The sequence below is a fragment of the Rhinatrema bivittatum genome, chromosome 2 (genome assembly GCF_901001135.1).
Source record: "Rhinatrema bivittatum chromosome 2, aRhiBiv1.1, whole genome shotgun sequence".
Taxonomy (NCBI): Eukaryota; Metazoa; Chordata; class Amphibia; order Gymnophiona; family Rhinatrematidae; genus Rhinatrema; species Rhinatrema bivittatum.
This window is the reverse complement of record NC_042616.1, coordinates 52990878-53018368: the sequence shown is the minus strand read 5'-3', so window position 1 is coordinate 53018368 and position 27491 is coordinate 52990878. Positions and strand designations below refer to the sequence as shown.

Genomic DNA, 27491 nt, shown 5'->3' with positions numbered 1-27491 from the left:
AATTAGTTGCTGGACGGCTTGTAATAGTTGGAAATGGCGGGAGGTCTGACGGAGTCCCTCCAAAAGTGGGTTCATCTTAGGTTCCCCCAAGGCACTTGTGCCCGGGATGGCAAGCTCTTTTAAGCTGTGTGTGACCAGGTCTGGAAGCTCATCCTTGGTGAAGAAGTGTCTCATAGTTTGTTGGGGCTCTGTCCCTGGAGGGAGTTCCCCTTCCTCCAAGGGTTATGACTCCTCATCTGAGATGTCCGTGTCCCCGAAGGTGGGGCTTCTGGGCGATGGGATCACTTCCCTGGGCATAGAGGGTGCCGGCCTGTTGAGGTCCTCTGGTGGAGCCTGAGGCCACATTATATGAGGCCCCGGTTGCATGTGGATGAAGGTATGCAGACCTTTGAAGAATTCCACCCAGGAGATAGATGCTGGGTCTAGACTAGGGGGCGCCATGTCCCTGGGGAGCCCCGTTTGAGGGGGGGTCCCGCTGTGTAATACTAGGTCTGGCGTACTGCTCGAGAGGCTGGGGTCCGGTACTAGCTGGGGAGGGCAATGAGTTGGGTCCCCTAGGGCCTCTTCGCACTGTATATACAGGGCCGTGGCTTCCTCATGCTCTGCAGCTCTAATGTGGCATCGGGCAAAGGCCCTGAGCTTTGAGTTTATTTTCCGGTGGTGCCATGGCTTGTGCTCGTACAATACAGTTGTGCGCTCCGGTGTACGAAGTTGTGCGCATAGATTTGGTGCGCGCGTGCAGAGAGATGTGCGCACTGTTGTGCACACAGGTTGAAATTATGCACCCGGCACAGTAAGCGCGTGGCTAAGCGTGTCGCTTGTGCGCCCGGTACTTATGCGTGCGACGTTGTGCGCACAAGGTATTTGTGCGACGGCTCGCCTCTGTGCGCACGGATCGAAACGGTGGACAGGGCGGCGAAGAGAGCCAAAATGGCGACGGTGACCACACGGACAATATGGCGACCACCTCGGAGGGTCTCCACATGGAAGGGCCCTCTGATCTGACCGGGGTCTAGCCCTGCTAGGGCCGATCAACCCGGTGGCACTGGTCCCGGCTGGCGACCTGCGCGTCTCCTCGAGCTTCGGAGACCGGAGACTTTTAAATAGATTTCTATCTTACCTTGTCTCGGCGCTTCCCGGTTTCGTTCCAGGTGGTCTCCGGCTGCGGGGGGAGAGGGAAAATACCTTCACCGTCGCGCTCGAGGTTGCACCCGCTGCTTCTCAGCCTCACTCGATGTCGGGGGCTAGGTCCCCATTGAGGGTCGGCCGCCGGATCGAGGCTTACCTCAGAGGGATCGCGGAAATCACCTCGGGAAATCTCAACTGGGGGAGGGACCCAATGGGTGTCACCGCAGGAGAGCGGGGCTCGTCTGTAGAGGTAAGATTTTCTTCTTAATTTGGTTTTCTTTGGTAAGATTACTTTAAAGCTGTGCTAGCGTGCATAGAGTCCCTAACTGCTATGGAAACGGAAAATACTGAAGAGCTGCACTTCCTGCAGGGGTGTATGTACTAGGTCTGACGTCAGATTGAAATCTGATCCGTCTCCAACTGCTATCAGGAGTACACTATACCCATTGGTCCTGAGTCCATCTGCTACACGCTAGGAAATAAGCCAGCTGCAACAAAATATGTTAGCATGTGAGCATCTGACAATCTCCTGGGTGTTTAGAATTAGTGTATTTAAAATGAATCTTTTGCCAAAGCTACTGTACCTTTTCCAGCATATTTCCTGTTCTATCCCTGTCCAAATTTATATGGCAGAGTCGACAGGCCAGAATAAACTTAAGTTGCATATTGCTGCCCCAAAATCAGGGTGGTATGGCTGTACCTAATCTTTGCATATATTATTGGGCAGCCAGACTTTTTTTTTTTTTTGTAAGCATGGTTAACCTCCTGAGATGAACCTTGGCTTATGCTGGAGAGGATCCAGACTGAGGCAGTCAATTTATTTCGATGCTTTTATTTTTTTATTTCGATGCTTTTTTATACCAAAGTATAGCGGGATGCCTTCACTCCGGTTTACAGGATAAACAACTTATACATAGTGGTGACCAATTGGTAACTTATACAAATACGAATATAACATCTTAAACAACTTAAATAACTTTGTAAACAGACTGGTGACTAAAACAGTCACTGGGGCACTCTAGCAGGGAGCTGAGATAGGGGGGGGGGGGCACTTCCTTTCCTGCCTCGTGATTCCCTAACAGTAGAAGAGTATGCAAGAAAAGTCCTCTATTCTTGTATATTAGACCATACAATTCAAATGTGGAGGCGGGTTTTAAAATGTTTGGGTAAGTACAATGAAACCATATCTCCTGCTGCTCCTATTTATGAAAACACATTTCAGGCTGCACGTTCTCGCCAGTATTTAACGCTCGGAGAGATAAGGGGTTGGTTTGTATAGCTCAGTTATGGGATGATGGGGGGGTTTCTTACTTTTCAGTCTTTATGTGAAGAATTTAATATTTCCCCAGATTCTCATGCTTTTTATTTACAACTGAGGCGTATCTTGGGGGCTCAATTTGATCTGATTGCCAGCTGGACTTTCTTGAGGATTTTTTTTACATGATCCAGACGTTTATGTCAAAGGTATCTCACTTATGTACCTGGGGATTCTTCAGAGTAAATATAGTAAAGAAACCCCACGATTTATTATTAATGCATGAAATAAAGTCCTGGGTGTTGATGACTTTATTTATTTATTAAAAACATTTATTGCCTGACCTTCCTATGTTCAGAGTGGGGTAAAATAAGAACATACATCATCAACTAAATGGAGAGAACAAGGCAATGCATCAATCTTACGAAGAAGGGGAATAACATAATTCTTCAAGATGGGGGAGAAAATAATCACCTAGTGAGTACATTTCTAAGATTGTGGCCAGATGTGAGGGCAGTAGTCTGCTCTGTATCACCTTCCAAGTAGAGACAAGTATGCAGTGTTCCATTATCATTTGGGATTGGGAACTCCGTCTTGAAGAGAAAAGATTTTAGGGATTTTTAAAGAAGGTCTTTTCTTGGAGGCATCTCACTTCTTTAGGTAGACTGTTCCATAGTAGTGGTCCTGTGAAGAAGAATGCTCATACTCTGGTTTCCTCAAGGTGGGTGAGCTTTAGAGGTGGGGCATCTAGAAGCATTAGGTTAGACGATCTGAGTGGTTGAGAGGGGTGTGGATTTTTGTTGTTGAGGAGAACCATGGGGAGTATAAGTTGTGGACTGATGAGGGTCTGATCATGGCAAACTGGTAAGAGATAGGGAGCCAGTGTAGAGCTTTGAGTACAGGAGAGATGTGATCGCGCATGGGAGTGCTGGTCTGGAGTCTTGCTGCCGAGTTTTGTATGATCTGTAGTGGGTGGATTGTGTAGGCAGATAGACCTGTCAGGAGTGAGTTGCAGTAGTCTATCCTGGAGAGTAATAGAGTCTGAAAGACCGACCTGAAATCAAAATGTTCAATAAGGAGCTTAAGGTGACGGAGCAGGTGAAGTTTGTAACAGGAGGAATTAGTAGTGGTTATGTGGTCACATATGGAGAGAGAGGGGTCAATTGTGACACACAGATTTCGTACACTTTGGGAAATGGAGATGGAATGGGACTCAAAAGAGAAGTGTTTGGGGGTGTCAGCAACAGGGTGGCTTGATAAAATAAGAATATACATTTTAGATATATTTAGAGCTAATTTGTTGCTGTGAAGCCATTTTTGGATGGTTGTAAGACAGTGGGTGAGGAAAGATTCTATAAGGGCCCATGTTTCCTTGAGGGGAAAGAAGAATTGAATAGTGCACTCCAAGGTCTTTAAGGGTGCAGCATAAAGGAGTTAGGTAGAGGTTAAATAATGTAGCAGATAGGGCAGAACCTTAGGGTACTCCAGAATTCACAGGTGTCAAGGAGGAGGTAAAGGAATCAATTTGGACTTGTTGGGGCCTGTTATTGAGATATGAAGAGAACCAGGCAAGCATGGAGCCAGTTATACCAATGGAATGCAGTCTTGAGAATAGGATAAAGTGACTGTCAAATGCAGCAGCGATGTCGAGAAGACAAAGAAGGAATGATGTGCCTTGATCAAAGCCCCGACTTACCGTATCAAAACTGGAGAGCACCAGTAATTCAGTGCTGTGGTGTTTCCTGAAAGCGAATTGTTATTGTTTGAGGATGTTATTAGCATCAATGAAGTTGCTGAGTTGGTGGAGAACTGGTGTTTCTAATCCTTTGGCCTTGAAGGGTAAGGCGGAGATTGGGTGGTAATTGGAGATGATGGTTGGATCTGCTGAAGGTTTTTTGATTAAAGGTCAAACCGAAGCTTGTTTTAGAAGGTCAGGGATGACGCCATATTGTAGTGATGAGTTCATGAACTTAGTGATAAATGGATTAATATCCAGTTTGATCAGATTAAGAAGTATGGCATTGGTTGAGGGGATTAGATGATGGTTTCAGGTTATTGATAATCTTAGTGGTGTCAAATGTTGTAACATCATCAAAGCATTCCCAGGTTGGACCATCGGTATTCAGATCGTCAGAATCTTCAATATGGGAATTATTGAAGGTGCTGTTGACAGATGCAGTCTTATTAGAAAAGTAAGAGGCGAATGTTTCCGCAATGTTCATCTCTGGGAGGGTGGGAGGAAAAGTAGAGGGGGTTGAGCTGTGGTTAATTACTTTCTTTACAAAAGCACATAATTCTCTGGGGTTATTTCGTGCAGCTGACAGCTTTGAGTAGCTATAAGATTTCTTAGCAGAGTTGATGGCCTCTTGACATAATGCCAGTTTATCATTGTATAATATTTTGTTTGTGTGTGTAGGGTATTTCCGCTATTTCCTCTATTTCCTCAGCTCACGTTTTTTGGTTTGGAGCATGGTATTATACCACTGTGCACAGTGTGTTCTTTTAATTGAAAATGGTTTTAAGGGGGGCTAGTTTGTCGAGGGTTGATATAAGGGAGGAGTTCCAGTATTCTAGGAGTTTCCTCAGGTGAGTTAGAGGAGATATTGTCTAGGATCGGTGTGAGGTTGGATGCACGTGTCCCGGGTCTAGATGACCTCGTTGTCATGGCAGTGGTATTTCTATGGGATATACATTTGAGGGGTTTGGATTTTTAGGGTGAAGTGGCCAAGGAAGTGGTCACTCCAGGGAATTTCAGTTATGGCTACATTCACTTCATTTATGTAGAACCCGAGGGGTTTAACAAATACCAAATCGAGGCACATTGCCTTTCTTGTGAGTGGGGAGGAGATGATTTGCTTCCAGCCACAAGAGATGAGTGGTAACAAACAAGCTATTCGTAGGGGATGCGATCGATGAGGTAGGTGTGTGGAGACTGAAGTTGCTGAGAATTATAGTTTTAGATGGATTCAGATTAAGGATTGCCTTGCATAGGGAGAGTGCATTTTTGGCAAGGAGCCCAGGAGGGCTGTAGGTCAGACAAAAGGTTATTGTGTTGGGATTTCGGACACAACATCTCGTAGGGATCAGGGGCTGAGACATCTAACATAGTAAATTTCAGGTGAGGATTTAAAGAACATAGCCAAACCTCCTCCTCTTCATCCCAGTCTAGTTTTATGAAAGAATGAGAAGTTAGGTGGGCAGTAATGGTTAATTTCCTCAATGGAGAAAGGGGAATAGTGGAGTGTCCCAGGGATCTGTACTGGGACCGCTGCTTTTTAACATATTCATAAATGACCTAGAGATTGGAACAATGAGTGAGGTGAAGAAATTTGCTGTTGATACAAAATTATTCAAAGTTGTTAAATCACAAGTGACTTGTGAGAAATTGCAAAGGGACCTTTCAAAACTGGAAAACTGGACATGCAAATGGCAGATGAGATTTAAATGTAGACAAGTGCAAAGTGAAACATGTAGGTAAGAGCAACCCAAATTATAGCTACACAATACAAAGTTCCACTTTTGAAGTAACCACTTTGGAAAAGGATTTAGGTGTAATCATGGATAATATATTGAAATCCTCTCCTCAGTGTGCAGCGGCGGCCAATAAGGCAAATAGACTGCTAGGAATTATTAGGAAAGGAATGGAGAATAAAACAGAATATCATTAACGCAATGGTGCTACCTCATTTTCAGTGTTATGTGCAGTTCTGGTCACATCTCAAAAAAAGACATAGCTGAATTAGAAAAGGTACAGAGAAGGGCGACCAAAATGATAAAGGGGATGGAACGATTCCCCTATGAGGAAAGGCTAAAGAGGTTAGGGCTCTTAGGCTTAGAGAAAAGACAGTTGAGGGGAGATATGATAGAGGTCTATAAAATAATAAGTAGAGTGGAACAGGTAAACATAAATCGGTTTATTCCTTCAAAAAGTACAAAAAGTAGGGAACATTCAGTGAAGTTACTATGTAATACATTTAAGACAAATAGAAGAAAATATTTTTTTCAGTCAACATATAATTAAACTCTGGAATTCATTGCCAGAGGATGTGGTGCAAGCTGTTAGCATAACTGGGTTTAAAAAAAGGTTTAGATAAGTTACTGGAAGAAAAGTCCATAATCCATTATTAAGGTGGACTTGGGGAAAGCCACTGCTTATGCTTGGAATAAGCAGCATAGAATCTATTGACCAGTTGGGATTCTGCCAACTGGATACAGGTTTGGAAACAGGATACTGGGCTTGATGGACCTTTGGGCTGACCCGGTTTGGCAAATCTTATGTTACGTACAAAACTACATCAGGCCAGGTCAGCCTTATTATCCCATATGTGTACGGTGACAGAGCCCTCTTACTAAACCCAGAATTGCTGCAGTAGGATTCCTCTATGTACCCTGACACAGACAGTAGAGCTCTGCTGGGTGCAGGTACAGTACAGAGTGCCAAGATCTTTACCTTCAGATCCCCAACAAGGGCTTGTGGGGTTAAAAATCATTGACCCAAGCAGTCACTCGGGCATACTTGGCCCGGTTTGTCTGTTCTACACACAAATATCCATCTACAAAGCACACATTTCTTACAGAAACAGATGCCAGAAAGCTGACTCTGTAAAGCTGAAGCACGCCACTTCCTCTCCAATATCTGTAATCTTGTGTGTCTGCGCAGCTGAATTGCACATTTACAATGTTCCCTGAACACATGGGGACATTTTTGTAACAGGCATGGTCCAGTTCTCATCCAGATTACAGAGCGGGCCGAACTCCGGAGCACACACAGCCATGTCACTGTCCCCCTTCCCATCAGAAGGATTTTGAGGGAAGGGGATGATCTTAGGCATACAGTGAAACATTGTGAGAGAGTAGCTCGCTCTCCGCTGCTGTCGCCGGTCGCTCAGGTCCTCTTTTAACCGTTCAAAACCTGGTTAGGACTTGGTTAATATGGGGCAGGCATGGGAGCTCGTTCTCTCCCCACTCAGTTTTGTGGCTTTGGCGTTGTGGTTTTTTTTTTCTTCTTCTGAGCTACAATTTTCCTTTCGGGTTGTCACGTTGGCAGAAGAGGGTGTCATGATGGCAGGGTCCTGCAGGTCCCGTTGTCTCTCCTTTTGAAGAGTTTACTGATGAATTAGCTTTCAGTCTCCCAGGAGACCTGCCCAAGTTGGATGGAAGGAAGCCTCGTGGAACTGCCGTCTGTTAATGCAGTTTGCATAGCTCTGTCTGGCAGAGTTCAGTTTATACAGGAAAATTTCCTTGCCAGAGGATGTGGTGCAAGCTGTTAGCATAACTGGGTTTAAAAAAAGATCAGATTCTTTCCTGCAGAAGAAAAAAGTTCCAATGACAGTTTATGGAGACAAAATTTGCGGAGTGGCCTAAGTTATTGTAAGGAGACACACACACTCTCTTAACCATGTTGATACATCCATAACTCACAGTTATCACCGCAAGGATGTTAAATCTGCATGCGTAAGCTTTATTCCTTATGGAGAGGGTTTGGCCAGTTCGTCTCCTCTTTGAGGCTCGGGATGCTTCTCTTGGCTGTAGAGCTGCCACCATCCCCCAGGTCAGGCTTGACTGTTTTTGCCCTCATCCCATCTATGAATTTACAGCTCCTGCTTTTCTCTGAGGAACTACAACTAGGAATGCATAGATGCAATGAGAAGCATCAGAGGCAATGTTGGCCCTGTAGTTCCTATTTGTTACACAATCTTGCCCATTACTAAGCCATCAGGAAGGGCTTGGGTTTCATCGTAAACCACCTTCTCTGTAGCCTTTCAGGCAGTTTGTACCAACTGCAGGAGACCCCCTGGTTTTCTTCTGTTTTATGTATTCCTAGAATAGCACTGTTGCACGTATTTGAAGATCTTAGTCTGGCTCATCTATGAATTCTGTTGCCTTATCTTACATGTTTCTCAGAGAATTAGAATTCACGTTTTCAGTTTCCAAAAGGCATCTCAAGAGTGATGACGGATGCTTCCTTGGATGGTTTTTGGTTCATAGTGTAACCTTTGGAGACAACGATGATACTAAGTAGACTTGCAAGCCCACCATTAGCAGCTGCGTGTGCGTACACATAATCTATTTCCATAAGGTCCAGGTCTCCTTCAGCGCTTGGGATGTACAGTCTCAGCATACACTGGTTCTAACATATTAGCTGGTGGGCAGGGAGAAATTTTCTTGTTCTTACATTCAAATGAACGAGGTCTTACTGGGGTCCCAGTGTAGGATTCCAGTATTTTAAGAGATCTCAGAGATTGCCAGTTGGTGGATGGCACTAGTGTCAACTATCATCACATTCTTGTCTCTCACGTGCATGGGTCTTCAGGTGCTTTGCAAGGCTCCATTTCTGCCGGAAACTTTTCCTGCATTTGCCACAAGTGAATGGTTTCTCACCCGTGTGGATCTGTGGTGCTGGAGCAGCAATGACTCTTGATCAAAGCTTTTCTTGCAAATAATGCAGACAAGCGGTTTCTTTCCCGCGTGGACTCTCATGTGCGCAACAAACTGTGCTTTCTTGTCAAAGCTTTGCTCACAGTGCCTACACATGTAGGGTCTTCCCGTGTGAATTCTTTGGTGCTCCAGAAGACTTGATTTCTGAGTGAAGTTCTTCTGACACACACCGCACTGATAGGGCCTCTCCCCTGTGTGTATCCGTTGATGCATATAAACAGCCGATTGGGATTTAAAGCTTTTGTCACATTCTGGACACGGATATGGCCTCTCCTCCATGTGCATTCGCTGGTGGACCAAGATGGCTGACTGGGACAGGAAGCTTTTCTCACATTGGGAACACTGAAATGGTTTCTCCCCTGTGTGAGCTCTGAAGTGGGCGATGAGCGCCGACTTGTACATGAAGCTCTTCTCACACTCCGAACACTGGAACGGTCTCTCCCCCGTGTGTACTTTCTGATGGTTGATTAGCTCAGCTCTCCGGATGAAGCTTTTGCCACAGTCACTGCACTTGTGAGGCCTCTCACCCGAGTGCAGCTTTTCGTGGCTAAGGAGCGCCGAACTGGAGCTGAACCTCTTCTCGCACTCCGGGCACTGGTAAGGTCGCTCTCCCGTGTGGCCCCTCTGGTGGTAGATGAGGCCAGCCATTTGGCAGAAACGCTTGTCACACTCCGGACATCTGTACGGTTTATCTCCCGTGTGAATTCTCTGGTGGATCGCTAGCTGGGATTTGTTTCGGAAGCTCTTCTCACATTCAGCACAGGAGTATGGTTTCTCCCCGGTATGGATCTTCTGGTGGCTCGCGAGCTGCTGCTGCTGGATAAAAGCTTTACAGCACAGGAGGCACGTGAAGGGCTTCTCGCCCGTGTGGATTCGCTGGTGCACCTCGAGGTTGAGCTTCCGCATAAAACTCTTTCCACATTCCTTGCATGGGTACGGTTTCTCTGGCTCATGGATTTCCTGATGGACTACAAGGTCGTACTGGAGGGCAAAGCTGTCCCCACATTCCTCACACACGAATGGTCTCTCTGTTGCCGGGTTCTTCCCGGACTCGGCGATGGCTGTTAGGTCCCCATGGCTGGTTTCACGCCGAGCGGAGCTGCACCTTGTGTTTCCCGGCTCCTCCTTTGGGTGGCTCTGTAAAGCTGGGAATCGGAAGCAGGGCGACACCTTCTGTTTCCCGGCTCCTTCTCTGGGCGGCTCAGAGCTTTGCAAAACCCCCCGTCTTCTCTCCCGACATCTCGCGTGCTTCTAACTCTTCCGCCTGCTCTTCCTGCACTTCTTCTCGCCACTTCCAGTCTGATCCTTTCCTGAATTAAAACAAACCAAGGGAGCTGTTAGTGCAACGCTAGAGGCCACAACCTGTCCCCCCAACGGAGAGCACGGCTTTCCCGTGCAAAAGCAGCCCAGCCAGCGCGCAAGGCCAGAGTACGGAGAGGAAGGAAAGCGCACGCACCACAGGCCGTGCAGCGTTTTAAAGAAAAGCCACCCGGCAAGCGGCAGCACAAACCCTGCAGCAAGTCGTTTACGAGCTTCTTGCAGCCGCTCCCTGCGATGCCTCAGAAAGCCAGGGGGCGGCAGCGTTCAGAACGGGGCCCTGCTGCTGTACCGCGCAATTCGCATCTGAATGGTCTCGACAGTGGCTGTGAATTCACAGCAGGTGAACCGACCAGATACGCTCCATGCTGAAATCTGGGAGGGGGCTTGTTTAGTTTAGTTTTGTTTTTTTTGTTTACAATTTTAGTAAAATTCTGCCATAAAATGATGAGCAGCATCATTCCACCAAACCCTGCGACTCTCCTTTAAGGAGACAGCAGGAACCCTACGGCTGGCACGGTCACCCAAGTATCGCCAGAGCAAATCCTTTATGAATACCCCCCACCCTGCCTGGTGACAGTGCTGTCAGCAATCACAGTCACATAGGGTCAGAAGTACTCGAGGGATTTTCCTTTTTGGGTCTATAAACTGTACCTGGTCCTACAGTAACACAGTCAAGAAGCTTCCATTTTTAGCTAGGTCGGACATTAAAAGCTGCTGAAAACAGAATTAATAATTACTGTTAGCTCGGTCTGAGATTAAAGCTGCATTGTGCTAGAGATTTCTGTTCCTTGGCTCTAATGCTTCCTTTTGATTTTAATTGCTGAGTTACCCCGCCATTCACATTTTTTTTGGAATAAGCCTGTTCTTATCTGCTTTCAGGTTCACTGCCTATGCCCTGTTCGTACTTGATGTGCGACAGTGTGATACCTGCACAGGGTCCTGATGAAGATCTGATTTTCAACTGTTCATGCTGTATTATTTCCGCTTTATTTATTTATTCATTCATATTTATAACTGACCCCTCCCCCAAAAGGTGAGAAAGCATAACACAGAACATAAAATTGCATTCCAGAAGAAATCAGTATAACATGAAACCATGAAACATATAAACTTCGAGGAGCAGGTTATTACAACCATGGTAAAAAAGGATATTATTCTGCATCCATGACAATCTATATCATATATAAAGATATATATTGATTGTCATGGATGCAGAATAATAACAATCCTTGTGTATATATATATATATATATATAAATAAAAGGATGTCAGTCGGTCAGTCACACTGTTGCATCCGTAACAGTGGAAGGTGCTCTCTGCAAAGATAATATGCTCTGTCTACAAAACATTGTCGCAAATACACACAGGCACACGAACACACACCCATGGACACAGGCACAAGCACACACACAGATACAACACAAGCAAAGGCAGAGACATGCCTGCACACGAGAACAGGCAGATATTCATAGAGGCACAGGCACCACATGCCTCACACAACACATCCCTACAGGCACAGGTACACATACACAGACTGTTACTGACCAGATGACTCGAACAATGCCGGGTAATGTTCACAACTCCAGAAATATCCCTATTGACCCGATATTTATATCAATTTATTTATTGTATTTCTATTTGTTGCTCACTAGCGGGAAAAATTGCTCCCTTTTGTGCGGTATTACGAATCAATTTAAATATATTTACTTATTCAAAACACCAAAACAATTTGTTTACAGAAAGGGTAATGTTCAAAGGCATAGGCACACTCAAGCTTGCACACATACACACACACACAGATTTCCCCAAACACATACATATATATGCAAACACATAGGCAGAGACATCCCCACCCACAGGCACACATACAGATTGTTATAGACCAGACTACTCATTAATGCTGTGTATTTTTCACTAGTTATACATAGATTACTAAACTTCCACAATATACAAGGCAACTCCCATCAGTCACAACCCAAAATATGTCAAATCTGCACAGAAAAGGAAATATTTAATGTCCTTTACCGAAGGAGCAATCCATAGAACCTCCTGAGGCCACCACAGTAGTCTAGATGGAACAAAGCTTATTAAAGGCACACAAAGGAATGGAGGACCCAGATCATTCATGGCTTTAAAATTCCAAGAACGTACAATCGGGCCGATACAGTAAAATGTGCGGGAGAGCCAGCGCTCCAAGGCGAGCGCCCTAGCGCCTCCTTATTGACAGAAGCGGCAGCTGTCAGCGAGTTTGACAGCCGATGCTTAATTTTACCGGCGTCGGTTGTCGAACCCGCTGACAGCCACAGGTTCGGAAAACAAACGCCGGCAAAATTGAGCGTCCGTCTTCCAACTTGCGAGCCGCGGGCTGATTTTTTTTTTTTTTTTTTTTTATCTTTGGGGCCTCGCTATGATATTAAGTCGGAGGCTGCACATTTTACTTTCTGTATGGCGCGGGAATAACTAATAGGCTCATCAATATGCATTTGCATGTTGCAGGCACTATTAGTTTTTGGGGGGGTTGGACACGCGTTTTCCTCGTGCTAAGGGGTAATAAAACCGCGTCAAAAACGGGCGTCCAGACGGCCTGAGTGCACCATACTGTATCGGCCTGAATGAAAGTTAGGCTATTAGGCATTCACTCCCAATACAAAAAAAAAACCAACCAAAAACTGTGCATCTCGGACGCACATTTAACTGTCATCTATTAATGCCTGCCTCGAGCAAGTGTTAATAGCTGTGCGCATCAAAAAAAAAGTACAGAAAAGCAGAAAAAACTGCTTTTCTGTACTGCCCCCTACTTAATATCATTCAGGCCGATTCAGTAAAGTCCGCGGGAGAGCGTACGAACGCCCACTCTCCCAGCGCGCGCACCGGCCCTTCGCCGGTGTGCGCGATTCTGTATTTAAATTAGGTGACGCGGTAAAAACGGGGAAAAGGAGGCGCTAGGGACACTAGCGCGTCCCTAGCGCCTCCTTTTTGACAGGAGCGGCGGCTGTCAGCAGGTTTGACAGCTGACGCTCAATTTTGCCGGCGTCGGTTCTCGAGCCCGCTGACAGCCATGGGCTTGGAAACCGGACACCGGCAAAATTGAGCGTCCGGTTTTTGGCCTGACAGCCGCGAGCCGAATTCAAATTTTTTTTTTTTTACTTTTCGGGACACCGACTTAATATCACTATGATATTAAATCAGAGGGTGCACAGAAAAGCAGTTTTTACTGCTTTTCTGTGCACTTTCCCGGCGCTGGAAGAAATTAGCGCCGACCTTTGGGTCGGCGCTAATTTCTGAAAGTAAAATGTGTGGCTTGGCTGCAAATTTTACTTTCTGTATCCCGCACGCATACCTAATAGGGCCATCAACATGCATTTGATGGCCGCGGGTTGGACGCGCGTTTTCCTCCCCTTACTGAATAAGGGGTAAGGGAAAACGCGTGTGCAATAGGAGGCTAACAGTGCGCTCCTTCGGAGCACACTGTACTGTATCAGCCTGCTTGTGATTGATATTAAGTAGGATGAAAAATAAAAGAAAGAAAAGTAAAAAAAAAATAGACCGTCGGACCCATCACAAAACCCGGTGTCAATTTTCGTAACAGCCGTCCGCCTGTAAGGAAAACCAACGCTGATAAACTCGGCATCAGTTTTCGTGACTGGCATACGGCAGTCAAGAAAACCGATTGGGTTCACATTAGCACGGAGGCGCTAGGGTCGCGCAAGTGACCCTAGCGCCTCCTTGCTAACGCGACCCCCTAATTTAAATATTGCATGGCGCCCCCCTTGGGGTCACCTGGGGCGTATTAAGAGAGCAGGCGCTGACTGTTAAGCACCCACTTTCTACGCGACTTTATTGTATCGGCCCCACTGTAATCAAACATAGTATACCACTACAACAACACACACTGTAGCACCATATCTTGTACATCTATAGAAACATATCGCACAATTTGCACAACACTATTGCCTGCATTCTAAAACTCCAAAATCGTATTATTTTGCATAGAAATGCACATATCTTTGGGAATAGTGTTAAGGTGATAATCCTCCTTTCCATAAACTTTCGGTACCTCCCTTGAGCTCCGTCTCCCGTTACACCTTATAAGATTAACGTTATCATTTTGTTCACCTTCCTTGTAGATATTTCCTCGAGATCTTCCCTAAATAAGGTTCTCCTGCATTATATCCAATGCACTATATCCATCTCCTCCTATTCTGCAAGACAGCCAGAAAACGAACAAAAAGCTCTCAGTCACCTGAGCAGGAGACCCCTCCGGGCATGATCCCTTCTCTCTCTTCTCCCAACCGAACGCTGCAGATAGTAATAAAGTTTCTCTGTCGTAGTTTATAGTCACTGTGCCACTATTTTATTATCCAGAAAATCAAAGTTGGCGAATTGTGCAAATCCCCTCCTTCCCTGGAAATGTTTCCTTTGGCTTCCGGTCCGAAGGCTCCAGGAGGGACGTGTAGAACCAGGATTGAAAGGAAGGGTTCAGGGAGAGGATCAGATGACAACAGCAAAGCTAACACATAGTAATAAATACGATGGAGCACCGGAAACCTTAGCTACATGATTACCTGAGTTCCTGACTTTTTTGTTCAGCTGCTGTGCATTACTGGGAATCGTAGTCCTTAGGAGCAGGGAAAGCCCTACCCTGACTGCTCATAAAGAAAATTACCATCCCATAGATATTAAAGTCAGCAAACAAGCTGCGAACTATGCCATCGGGCCGGCTACACCAATAACCCCCTGTGGTTGGCTTTTGAGACTTCGTGAGGTTACCGCATCTAAATCAGCAAGACTCAAACTACAACTCCCAGCAGCACCCAGGGAGGAGGAAGATGCCATACGCATGCCCAATCTGTGTTCTATCCATAGGAGAGCGGAGCACGAGGATAGGGACTTGCAAGATTCCTGAAACTTTATTTGCAAGTCAGGTTCTACAAAGCGCAGTGGCAGCAAAATAACGAGTCCCTAACATTACAGAGCTATCAGCATTTTTAACCATTTTGTCTTCACTTCTGCACAGATAAATAACCATGCCAAGCATTCTTCACCAGGGCTTTGTTTATTTTGATGTTAGGTTTTGTTTCGTGGTTTTTTTTAATGGTTTGACTCTGTCTATACCTGACAGGACGCTGATTTCAGCTTTGTTCCCATATGTTTTTTAGTTTGTGGTGCAGTGTACGTTAAAGGAGGCGAGGTTAGTCTAGACTGGAGCAGACAAGGTAGAGCAGTGTTACTCTTCTTTCTAATCCAGTATCTCCGTTTCCAGGCAGCTGCAGGGAACAGGAGGGGGGAGGGCTGAAGCTGGACTGGAGAGCAGAGCAAAAAAAAAGTTGTTCTTAACTACAGATTTCTACTTCGAGTTGTCCCTTAACTATTGGAGTAGCCTAGTGGTTAGAGGAGTGGGTTACAAACAAGGGTTCAAAACCCACTACCACTCCTTGTGACCTTGGGCAAGCCACTATACCCTCTGTTGTCTCAGAAACAGGCCAAAGCAATAAAATGCATACAGGTTTGCATATTTTGGGCACGCTGGACTAGCACCCGATGCAATGAGAATAGCACATCCAAAATGCAAGCCCAAACAAAGACATAGCCGATAGTTCTCATCACATGTAAATTCCATGTAGATGAGGCTATTAGCTATTACCCCCAATGCACACTTTTTGACACTGCAAATTTAACTCCAGCCCCAGAGCTGATGTTAAATCAATCCTCAAGTCAAGGGTTCAGGAGAAATTAAGAAAATAATGTCCTGTGTGGTTCCTGCCTTTGTTCATAAAACACCTGCTGCTTGTGGTGTTTAAGAATAAAGATATAATGTAGCTTGATGACAAAAAATTCTGGATGCATAATATACTCGTACAATAGACACACACCAGGCTGATGTTGCCCCTTGCTATTGTGATATTGGGCATCTAGAAACCAACTTGAAGATGGATAAAACAAACACTCATATTGTGCGCCTGTTGCAACTGTGGGCGCACAGCCACATCTCCAGGGCAAGCAATACATTTGAGCTCTAGGGATGCATAATTCTTCCCTAGCATGTCCTTTTTAACGCAGCAGCTCATTAAAATATAGCATCAGGCACCCAGGAGACGTGGCTGTGCGTGCATTAGGAAAACAAGCACTCAATACGAGGGCCCATTTTAATGCATCAGCCCCTGTGAGTTCTCTGGGGATAGGGAAATATCTACAGTACCTGAAAGTAGTCTGCTTTGAAGAAGCTGAAAGGTGGAATATAAATCAAAAAAAAATTGTAAGGGTCTATATGTGGCTGAGGTGAGGTTTAGTAAAGTGTAGTTTCTGCATAGGGCTTTCCACTTTCCCAATAGGTGGTGTACTAGATATGCAGTATGGTGTGTTTTTTTTTGCAGGGTATTTTGTTACTTCACAGAGTGCTTGGTAATGAGAGAAAATGCTCCGTTTTCAATTCATTGGCACCTATTAACCCATCTTTGAGAATTATTTGTTTTCTGTTATTCTCCACAAATACTAATTTGTCTTGTCTGCTCCTTGGAGCAGCTGTCTCTTATGTGCATCTGTAAAGTGCTGCATATCTCTTAGCATTATATACGGTAACTTTAACAGTATGTAATTCTGCAGTGTTGCCTTTTCGGGGGTAGAATTGTTCCTTTGTTACTTCATTAAGTGCCTGGTAATGTTGCTGAATGTTGGAGTGGCATCTGTAGGTCATAGTGGTACAGTGATGGCTGCTCCAGGGGTGGGAGAACTGATTCAGCTGACCATAGGGAACAAGAGAGAGAGATGGTGCTGCAAACATCAGGGCTGCCTGGGCTGTTAGCCTGTCCTCACCTGTCCAGGATAATGAGGTAAGAGAAGACTGCATTGAAGACTCCCTAAATGATTACTGTCAAGGAGATATTGAAGGCCATTCTCAAATTAGACCTAGCAGTATCTTCTAGAGTCCAACATATTTCCACTTCTCTGTAGTTAATGGAGACCAAGACCGATGGACAGACTCAAATTCTGGAGGATCTTTCCAAAAGGATTTCAGGGTCTGAAGGGTAGGTATCTACCTTGCAAACTGTAAATAAAATTATTATCAAAGATAAATCTCATTCTCCACCATCAGATCGAAAAGCTGAAAAATGCAGTGAAAAGGAAAAACCTCCAATTTCTTGTTTTTGCTAGTCCATATCAAAGTGTTATTTATTGTAGATTCAACTACTGCCTAAAGAAGCTACTCCTCTCAGCTCACATGTATTTTTGCCGTCGGAGTTGATAGCGGATTTCGCAAGATGTAATCTGGGACCCAACCGAGGAGTTGCCAGAAGCTGGAAAGATTACGGTATTGGACAGAAATCAATTACTTTTTTTCATAAAAAAGACTGTGTTTATGGGACAAAAGATTTACAATTTTTCTTGATGTTTCATGCATTGCTCAAGCCAAGCATAAAAGGTTTTGAACCTTTGCCAGCAGGCAGGCAGTGTAATTAGGTGCTGATTTTGTGAGGTTAGTATCCTTGTAAATAAATGCCTGCTAAAATAACAGAGAAAACAGTCACCTCCTTTTTAATCATAACCAGCTTTCAGCTTTCCTAAAGGAGAAAATAAACAAAGGTAGAGTCCTTTAATGAGTGCCACACCCCTTTGCTGGTAACTTAAATTTGGGATTCTACATTCTAAATATTTTGCTGGTTCTTTGTTTTACATATTTAAAAGATTTATAGCCCACTAAAATCAGTTGTAATGTAAACCTGTCCAATGATGTGGAGTTCTTTGAGATTTCTGAGCGCAGACATCTTGCTTACTCTTGGGTTTGATTTTCTCATGGGTTTCTTTGTTGTAGACTTTTAGGCAAGAGGAAGAACAATGACTTTTTTTTTTTCAAAAATGACGGTGGGGGAAAAAAGAGCATGTACGAAGGTAGAGTCACTCCCTGACCTCCCCCAGGAACTCCCCTTTTTCTCCACTGAGAATAGACACCACATGTACTGGGCCCAGCGGGCAACGCATACTTTTACCAGCAGAGATACCGGACATGAGCTTGGTCTGCATGCACACACATGCACACCCACGGGAAATGCCTTGAAAGTGAAACACATTTTAATTTAATTGGCATTTCAGGAAACCCCCTTACCTGGCTGAAATCATACCTCAACAACAGAAACTACAAAGTCAAAATAGGGAATAGAGACTCCAAATCTATCAACCTATCCAGAGGCGTTCCCCAAGGCTCTTTACTCTCCTTCACACTCTTTAACATCTATCTTCTCCCCCTCTGCCAACTCCTCTCCGATCTTGGTCTCACCCACTTCATTTACGCGGATGATGTCCAAATACTCATCCCCATCACTAATTCATTATCCAACTCTCTCAAAACCTGGGAAAACGCTCTCTCTCCGCAATCAATGATCTCCTTACCAACCTCCACCTCGACTCAATGCATCCAAGACTGAACTCCTCATCATCTCGCCCCAACACAACTCTACTACCATCTCCGTTATAAACGCACATCCCACCTCAACAGCCATATCGCAACATGTACATGACCTTGGAGTCACCATAGACAGTCATCTAAACCTCAAAAAATGTATCAGCTCAACCCTGAGAGTGTTTTTTCAAACTAAACACTCTCAAAAAACTAAGACCCCTTTTATACCCTAATGACTTCCGCCCGGTCCTGCAAGCCACCATTTTCACCAAACTTGATTACTGCAACACCCTATTACTAGGCCTCCCCAAGGCTTCCATCAAACCACTCCAAATGCTCCAAAACTCTGCAGCTAGAATCCTTACCAATACATTACATCTATCCTCAGAGACCTCCACTGGCTCCCGATCTCCTTCAGAATCCTCCACAAAACCCTCACAATCATTCATAAAACCCTTCATAACCAGGACATACACTGGCTCCACGGCTCCTTAGTTTCACACCAACAGACCAACCAGATCCAACTACAAAGGAACCCTCCGCTCACCCTCCCCCAACCTCACCTCCACTGCCTCCAGAAATTAAAAAAAAAAGCTAAAAACCTGGCTCTTCAAGCAGGTTTTCGCATAATCCCTCCTCCTTTCTCTCCTTTCTCTCCTCGCTCTTTAACCTCAAATCCCCTTCTCCCTCCCCCCCTTCGCCTGCTGCACCTCCTTTCCACCTGCCCTCTATGTATCTGTAAACAGCTGTAAATAATTCCACCCCTATTTGATATATTATACTGTTATCTCCTTTTCCCTCCCTGCTCTTGTTTTAAGCTTTACGGTTCAATGTAATTCTATCTCTTTGTTAATTTGTTCTGTGTAAACCAATATAATGTGAAAACAAATATCGGTATAGAAAAAATTCTAAATAAATACATTTGAATTTCTTTTTTAATTAAGAATCCTAAGGGGCAATTTGGGAGAGATGCCGAGAAACAGTCGATGATTAAAGCTCTCAAAAAGGCAGTGCATGCAAATGTTTGGGGGGTTTTTTGAGCGTGATAAGACACACACTGAGACAGGGTCGCATTTGGGCATGAAACAGAGGCAAGTGCCAGGAGTGCCAAATTCTGAAGGCTCCCAAAACCTGGGCCTGTCCCGCTACTCTTTCATTTCCAAGGGTGAAATCCTCCACCCAGTATTCTTCCTATGGGCACCATAGTCTTAAATCCAGTCCTGAAGAGAGGTCAATATTCAGCGAGCCGGTGAGTGGGAATGTTACCAGGATAGTCTGCTGACCTTACCCGGATAAATGTTCCACTGAATAGACCTGGATAAAGTTATCTGGATAACTTTAGGACAGGTGTTTTTTTTTCACTGAATATCAACATCCACCAGCTGACATTTACCTCTGGAATACCTCCACCACTGTCCCTTTGCAGCCAGCTAAATTTTGGGCTAGTAATGAGTTACCCAGACAAAAATTTAGTCTGTCAGCGATGGAGGGGAATATTCAACTGTCCGGTTTTGTCTGACTCCATAGGTTGGTGGGACAAAGCCTGTGAACATCAGCTTCACAGTGACCAACACACAGGCATAGCAGGTTACATACAGACAGACTTCTGTATTTTGTTCATTCTTTATTTACAGGCTCACACCCCTACTGCTGTTTTCAAAACTGTGTCTTGGAACACGTATTCCAAAATTTCAATAAATAACAAGAAAAAAAACCAAAGTGCAATGTCTTGACTCCCATTTTTTTTTTTTTTTTAGAAGTTCAGCCTCCTGCGTTGCTGGGAGGGAATCGGCATAGGCCAAGACACCTTTCAGAGCAGCTGCAATAGAAATCCGTCGTCACCGCCTACGAAAGGCGTCAGCTGCCTCCGGGACCAGTACAGCGGCTTGAGCTCTCCCCACCATCATTCTAATGAAGAAATCTCACCTGTGATATATCACCCTCGAAAGGAGAATTCTGAATCAAATCCACAGTGCTAATACCTTCCTAAAGCCCAAGAAACAAATAGAAGACTCCACACACCGCTCGTCTGACCTTTCCTCCTGCCATGTAACATCAGCATCGTTTTCAATATAATGTTGTATTTTCAGACCTTTATATTTCTTCAGCTCTGTTCTTTTCTGTTCCTTTCTCCTGATCTTTTCTGTATTCTTTTATTTACATTTCATAGCTTCATATTTCTCTTTCCCATATTTATCCATTTTCCTGTTTTTAACATTTCTTCTCCCTTCTGATTTTCTATTTTTTCCTCTTGCCCATTCTATTCTCTCAGTCTTTTGTATTTTTCGGTCCTGATGGCCTTTTCTTCTCTTGCTGATCATTCTTGAGTCCCATTTCTGTTGTTTCTCTTTATCCAACCTTGTGGTATTTCGTCGACTCTTCTCTTCTCCATCCTTCTCTCCCTCCTCATACACTGCGTTCCCTTTTTCCCTCCCACACATCCATTTCTTCCCTCCATCATCTTCTCCACCCATCCTCTCATCTGTCACCTTCTCTGCTCCCCGCCCGCCTTTCAGCCCTCACCTCCTCCCCTCAGCGGCCCTCCCACCTGTGCGGCAGTACTGGTCCCCATTTGTCCCCTCCTCCTCCTATCCATTTGCTTCTGCTCTGAGCAAGAAGCGCACAGGTAGAGGGAGGAAGGTGACTGCAGGGTCAGGCAAGTCCAGGCATGCTTAGATTCCCGGCAAACCCTACTGCTGTTCCCAGCCTGTGGGCTTGGACAAAAACGAGAAGAGGGTTTTCAACTGGCCCCTGCCGCATCCCAGCCCCAGTCTTCCCACATCTGGCAGGAGTTTCCCCAGGAAGAGAGTCACCCAAAAGTGTGAGACTGCCATCTCATGCAGGAGACTTGACAGGTCTGGACAAAGCCAGAGCATCTTCAGCGATGGAGTAGAGAGCAAAACCGAGATCAAGTAAGGTCTACGGGATTGTGACAGATAAGGAAAATAGCAAATGAAAAGGGGCCTTGCAGTCTATCACAGTATTTCTATGTTCAGCCCAGTGGTTCCTAACCCAGCCAAGACATTCTAAATCTTTCTGCCACCTTTTCCCTGCTGCTGACTCCTCTGTAATTAAGCATAGTTGCTTACCCGTAACAGGTGTTTCTCCGTGGACAGCAACACAAACAGCCATACAAGTGGGCTCATCATCCAACTGCACTGGAGTTTGGGCAGGACTTTCCATAGCTGCTCAGAAGCTTCTAGAGTCTCGTTCTGAGAAGCACTTACCTTTCCGCTCCACGTCACCGCGCACGAGCACGTCCGTTCTGATCCAAGACGTAACATCGTAGCTTTCCGGGATTGCGGGGAGCGGGAGGAATTGTTATGGCTGTTTGCATTGCTGTTCACGGATGAACAACCTGTTAACGTGTAAGCAACTTTGCTTTCTCCATGGACAGGCATGCAATACAGTCACACATAGTGAGACTTCCTAGCTTGGGTGTGCTTTTTCTTTTCAGCCACCCAAAAGACTTTGCAGAAAGCTTCACTCTTCTTTTAAGATTATTTGGAATACTGCTCTTCCGAAAGAAGCATTTGTATTTATGCATCTGCCAAGGCAGTAATGATTTATGAAAGTGTCCTTGCTTGTCCATGTTGTAGCTGCAAAATATCCAATACTGATAAACTGTGCTGCTGAGGTAGCCATGGCCCTTAGATGATGTGGTGTTACTGGATGAGGCAGTGTAAGGTCTTTTTGATCTGCAGCAGTATTGCGTACACTGGGTTAACCATCTTGATACGGTTTATCTGGTTATGCTCTGACCTTTTCTTTGTTCTGTATAAGATATGAATAGTTGATTGGGTTTCTGATAACTCTGCGTTCTTTGGGGTACTATAGTAGTGTTCCTTTACAGTCCAGTATGTGATAAGTTTTTGCTTCCTTGGTGTGTGTGGTTTTGGGAAGAATGATCTGATAGAGGTGAAATTCTGATACTACCCTGGGCATATAAACTTGGGATGAGTCCTTAGTAACACCCTGTTGCCATAAAAAAAAAAACAGTGAACAGTCTGAAAGTGACTAATGCTTGTAATTCGCTATTACTGTGATTAGGAACAAAACTTTCCATGTTACAAACCGCAATGGCGCATCTGCTAATGGTTCGGATGGGGACTTGGTTAGTTGTTTTAGAAGTCCCACGTTGGTGCTGGAAGATTTATATTGTTCAGACCCTTCGTGAATTTTTGCATTTCTAGATCTTGAGAAGTTGGTTTGAGTGGCGATCTATCATGGAATGCCGATTATAGGTGTGATTCTTTTGAAGTTTATTATGAGCCCTAACCTGTGAAGAGAGTGGTCAAACAAGGAAAATTTCAAAATGCATTCCCTACAAACAATAATCCCCCTGCTCCAAAGAAAAGACTGGTTAACGAGCATCGCTCTCAAGGACCCTTACACACATAGCCCAATAAGAGAAGATCATCAGGAATATCTCAGATTCACATTCCAACGACATCACTATCAATACAAAGTACTGCCCCTTTTGGGCTAACATCAGCTCCCAGGGTATTAAAAGTACTCGGGGTAGTACAGCAGCGTGTGTGAGAGAGAGAGAAATAATGGTATTCCCATATCTAGACAACTGGCTCATAGCTTCCACATTGAAGCAATCTATTCTCAGTTACAAAATCTTAATTCTTTCAACTTGAGGATTGGTCATAAGGCCCCTGTTTTATTTTGTTTTTTAATTAGAAAGTATTTTGAATAAAATCTAGTCCTTTGTTGAGATATCAGTACTTTTTTGATTGCGTTTGACTGGATTAATGTCCATATTTATTCTTGGAGTTTTAGCTGATTTTATTTGGTATGTTTCTTGTTTTTTGGTATATTTTAAAATATCCTTCTTGAATTATGCTTAAAACCCATTTGTACGTTGTTACCGTGTTCCAGTAAGTATAAATATTCTGGATTCTGCCTCCTGTTGGTAACTGGGAATCAGTTTGATCTATGATTATTGTCAAAAACTTGGTTGTGGCCTCTGTTGAGCTTATCTGGATTGCCCTCTACTTGGATGTTCTAGTTTGTTTGATCCTTTGTTGTTGAACATTTTGTTGTGGAGGATTCGGATAAGATTGTTACTGTCATCTGTAGTAATTATATGGTTGGTATTTTCTTCTGTAGCCTGAGGAGTAATAAGGCCTTCTGTATGGATAAGAACCCTGACGTCTGCTTTGATACTGAGCTGCTGTCGAAGATGTTGACAGGGACTGGAGTGCCATATTTTGGGGGGTTTTAATAGCTTCCACTTTGTTTGCAAAACAGATTTTCTCCTTTGCAGGGCCACATCTGCTAATTTTTCATGCACATCCTCGTGTACATTAGAAGCTCTTAACCAAGCCAGTCTCCTAGTGGCTATGGCTGTTGCTGATGTCCTGGAGGCTACATCAAAGGCATTTTGCACCGCTCAGGTCACATGTTTAGTGCAATCTTCTGCATCTTTAAGCAATTGATTGAATTCTTGTTTTTCTTGTCTCTGGAACACAGAAGTTGTATTCCTTACATTTTGAATAGTATTCTAGAGGACTTAGACAATGTGTATCTGGTGAGCCCTCTATTATAAGGTTGAAGAGGATTTGCTTTGACAATACTTTTACCTATTTTGTATCTACATTTTTCACATCTTTGCCCCGGTGGAGCACTTAATATAATTGATTTCTTTTCTTTCTTTATGGTGGATTCCATTTATAATGACTCATGGGCAGTTGTTACCTTGGTGTGGCCTCTTCATTGCTTAATGTATTTTATTGCTAGAAAATCCTTCCTTCTTTCTGAGTGGCTTTAGCCAATCCAGATAGATCCTGACTAAGTCGCCTAGAAGAAACTGAAATTCATTCAGTTTTTGAATACGATTTCTCTAGTGACTTATGATCACTATGATTTTTAATTTTTCGGTCGAAGATTTCAAATTTAACTCACGGTAAACTCTCGCCCTTGGAGACAGATTTCCACAAGGCTTACAGTTGCGGAATCATGATGAAGTCCCAGGCATCGCAGACAGAATAGGTACGAGGTCTCTGCTTGCCATCTTTCTCTGGCATTTTTGCAAAAGTCTGAAGTGGATTTCCCCTTTTTTAGACATGCTGAAATGCAAGTTCCTTCACCCATCTGGTCGCATTAGCCAGACAAGTAAAAACTGACGTTCGCAGTGGACTGTTGAGCAAGAAGATGCGCGCGTACTCAGAACAAGACTCTGGAAGCTTCTGAGCATATATGGAGAGTCTTGCCCGAACTCAGCTCCATCTGATGACAATCACTCACTTGTGTGGCTGTATTGCATGCATGTCCACGGAGAACATGCTGGTAAAGGAACAGTTGCATGAAAGTGATCCATCTGGTGAGCAAGTCTGTGTTTTGTTTTTTTTTTAGTCTGTTTGACTGTTAAAGCATCTTGCCTGGGTTCAGGTTGCCAAGCCAGGTTTGTCTGGGCACCTGCTGCAACCTCAGCCTTGACCCAGGGACTCTCCTGCATGGATTTTCTGGTGTTTCACGAGGCGGTACTTGCTGCTGAAGCTCTCCTCACATTCGGGACAGGTAAAAGGCAGCCCGCGAGCGTGGATCCTCAGGTGCTTGGCGAGGCTCCCTTTCTGCCTGAAGCTCTTCCTGCATTCTCCGCAGCTGAATGGTCTCTCGCCTGTGTGAATCCTGTGGTGCTGGAGCAGCAGAGACTCCAGGTCAAAGCTCTTCTTGCAGATGATGCAGATGAACGGTTTCTTCTCCCTGTGGACGCGCAGGTGCCTGGCAAAATGTGCCTTCTTGCGAAAGCTCTGCTCGCAGTGCCTGCACTCGTAGGGGACTCCTGTGTGGACTCGCTGGTGCTCCAGGAGACCAGACTTCTGAGTGTAGCTCTTTTCACACTCACTGCACCGAAACGGCTTCTCGCCTCGGTGCGTGCGCCGGTGAACGAGGAGGGCCGACCTGGACAGGAACCGCTTCTCACATTCAGGACACGGGAACGGCCTCTCTCCGGTGTGGATCTTGCAGTGGTTTATCAGCGACGACTTGTAGGTGAAGCACTTCCCGCCACTCCAGCACTCGTAGGGCTTCTCGCCGGTGTGGGTCCTCTGGTGGTTGACCAGCTCGGAGACGCGGAACGAAGGTTTTCTCGCACTCGCTGCACTTGTGGGGTCTTTCTGGCCTGTGGGCTCTCCGGTGGCCCATAGCGTTATCAACAAGCCCTTTCCTCGCAATCATCATCTTTGTGGAGCCTCTCTCCTCGTGTGCTTCCTTTGGTGGGCAACGAGTTCGGAGCTGGTGATATAGCTTTTCTTACATTCCGGGCACTGGTAAGGCCTCTCCCCGTGTGGATTCTTAGGTGATAAATCAGGCCCGTCATTTGGCTAATATCCCGGTCACACTCCGAACATTTGTACGGTTCTCTCCTGTGTGGACTCGCTGGTGTATTGCAAGCCTGCGGCCTGTGTCGGAAGGCATTTCCCGCATTCGCCGCGCAGGGGTACGGCCTCGTCCCCCGTGTGAATTTTCTGGTGCCGCACGAGGGTGCTGGCGGTGCATGAAATCCTTCCCGCACACGGGGCACGCAAAGGGCCTCTCTCCCGTGTGGATTCGGAGGTGCGCCTGGAGGTTGAGCTTCGAGTGAAGCTCTTTCCCACATTCCCGGCACGGGAAGGGCTTCTCCGGCTCATGGATTTCCTGGTGGTATATAGGTCGTACTGGAAGGCGAAAACCGTCCCGCCCTCGCATTCCTCGCAGGCAAACGGCTTCCCCGGCGTCTCTTCCCAGGGTTTTTCACGCCCGGTGGCGTCTCCCACCTCCCGGGGTCGGAACAGCACCGGCCTGCGCGTTTTCCTCCCTCACCGGGACATTTGCGAAGCCTCTGGAGCAGCTTCTTGCTCTTCCGGTTGCAGAGGACATCCCTCGTCGCGCTTCTCTCCACCATTCACCGGCCCGATCACCTGCTCAATATAAAAAAAAATAAAAAATCCACGTATTATTCCACAAGCTGCTAATGTGCAACAGTTTATTCACTATCAGGCACCAGCAGCGTGCCCAGCATTGGTCTCATTAACAATTACAAACATGTTGCTTGTCGCTTCAGGTATTTTTGGAACATCGCTGTGTTGTCAGGATACAGCTGTGTATACGTTAAGATCATACCCCAATTTTTACTGTTAAAGCACATGGGGATAAGGGTACCCTGACAACCCCCCCCCCCCACCCAGGTTTGCCACGATTCTAAAGGAACTCTGCCGCAGGATTTGCCTTCGCTGCAGACATCACGACATGCATTGCCCTCTCCCCGCCACTCCTTGGCTATGACTCCATCCTTTCCCGTGCTGCTTCCCTACCCGCCATGCTGCTGCTGCCGCCGCCGCCACTGCTGTCTCCTCTCTCCTAAACACTGCAGTGCTGGCCTGCTGAAAAGGTCGCAATAAGGACCCGGTGCAGGTGACGGTAGGGAAGCAGAAACAGGAGCAGCCAGAAGGGAAGAGACCCACAGGAGAATTAGGAAGAGAAGAACCTGTGGTAGGAGAGGAAGGGCTGAGACGCCAGAGGAGTAGGAGCCTGACGTGTTGCTCTGGGGAGGAAGATTTGGGAGCAAAGACCGGGGGCATCTCCTAAATCACCTCCCTACCCCTGTAGGCGAGGTTACAGTCGGGGCTGTCACTGGACAAAACGGGGCCCAGGCCAAGGGTTGCTTTCAGCACTCTTTTTTTTTTTCCCTTTTTTGAGCTCACCGGCTCTCATCAAGACTCACAGACTGATAAGGATAAGGCCCGTGGCCCCTCAACGCCTACCAGCTTGCTTTCCAGGAAGTCTTCCTGCTTGTGCGCCCCCCCCCCCCCCCCCCGGCGGCCCCCGGTTACGGTATCCCCTGCAATTATTCTCCTCTTTTCCTTATTGTTCACTTCACACAGAAGGAGTTTCATGTTCTCTCAGAACATCCTTTGATTGTCATTTCAGTGTTAGTTAAAACCCGCTTCCTTTGGGGGGTTTTCT

The 27491-nt window shown here is 45.5% G+C and overlaps 2 protein-coding genes across 2 annotated transcripts; both read right to left on the bottom strand.

Annotated features, from left to right (window-relative positions):
• Positions 1–8692: 8692 nt before the first annotated feature.
• LOC115083212 (zinc finger protein 250-like) lies at positions 8693–14585 on the bottom strand. Its single transcript, XM_029587019.1, has 2 exons — positions 14385–14585; positions 8693–10131 (listed from the first exon to the last, which is right to left on the bottom strand). The coding sequence occupies exon 2, from the start codon at positions 9725–9727 to the stop codon at positions 8693–8695; it is 1035 nt and encodes a 344-aa protein (XP_029442879.1). The 5' UTR covers positions 9728–10131; positions 14385–14585.
• A 10388-nt stretch (positions 14586–24973) lies between these two features.
• On the bottom strand, positions 24974–25866 carry LOC115083211 (zinc finger protein 84-like). The gene is made up of 2 exons (XM_029587017.1): positions 25804–25866; positions 24974–25675 (listed from the first exon to the last, which is right to left on the bottom strand). Exons 1-2 carry the CDS (start codon positions 25864–25866, stop codon positions 24974–24976), a joined length of 765 nt encoding a protein of 254 aa, XP_029442877.1.
• Positions 25867–27491: the final 1625 nt, after the last annotated feature.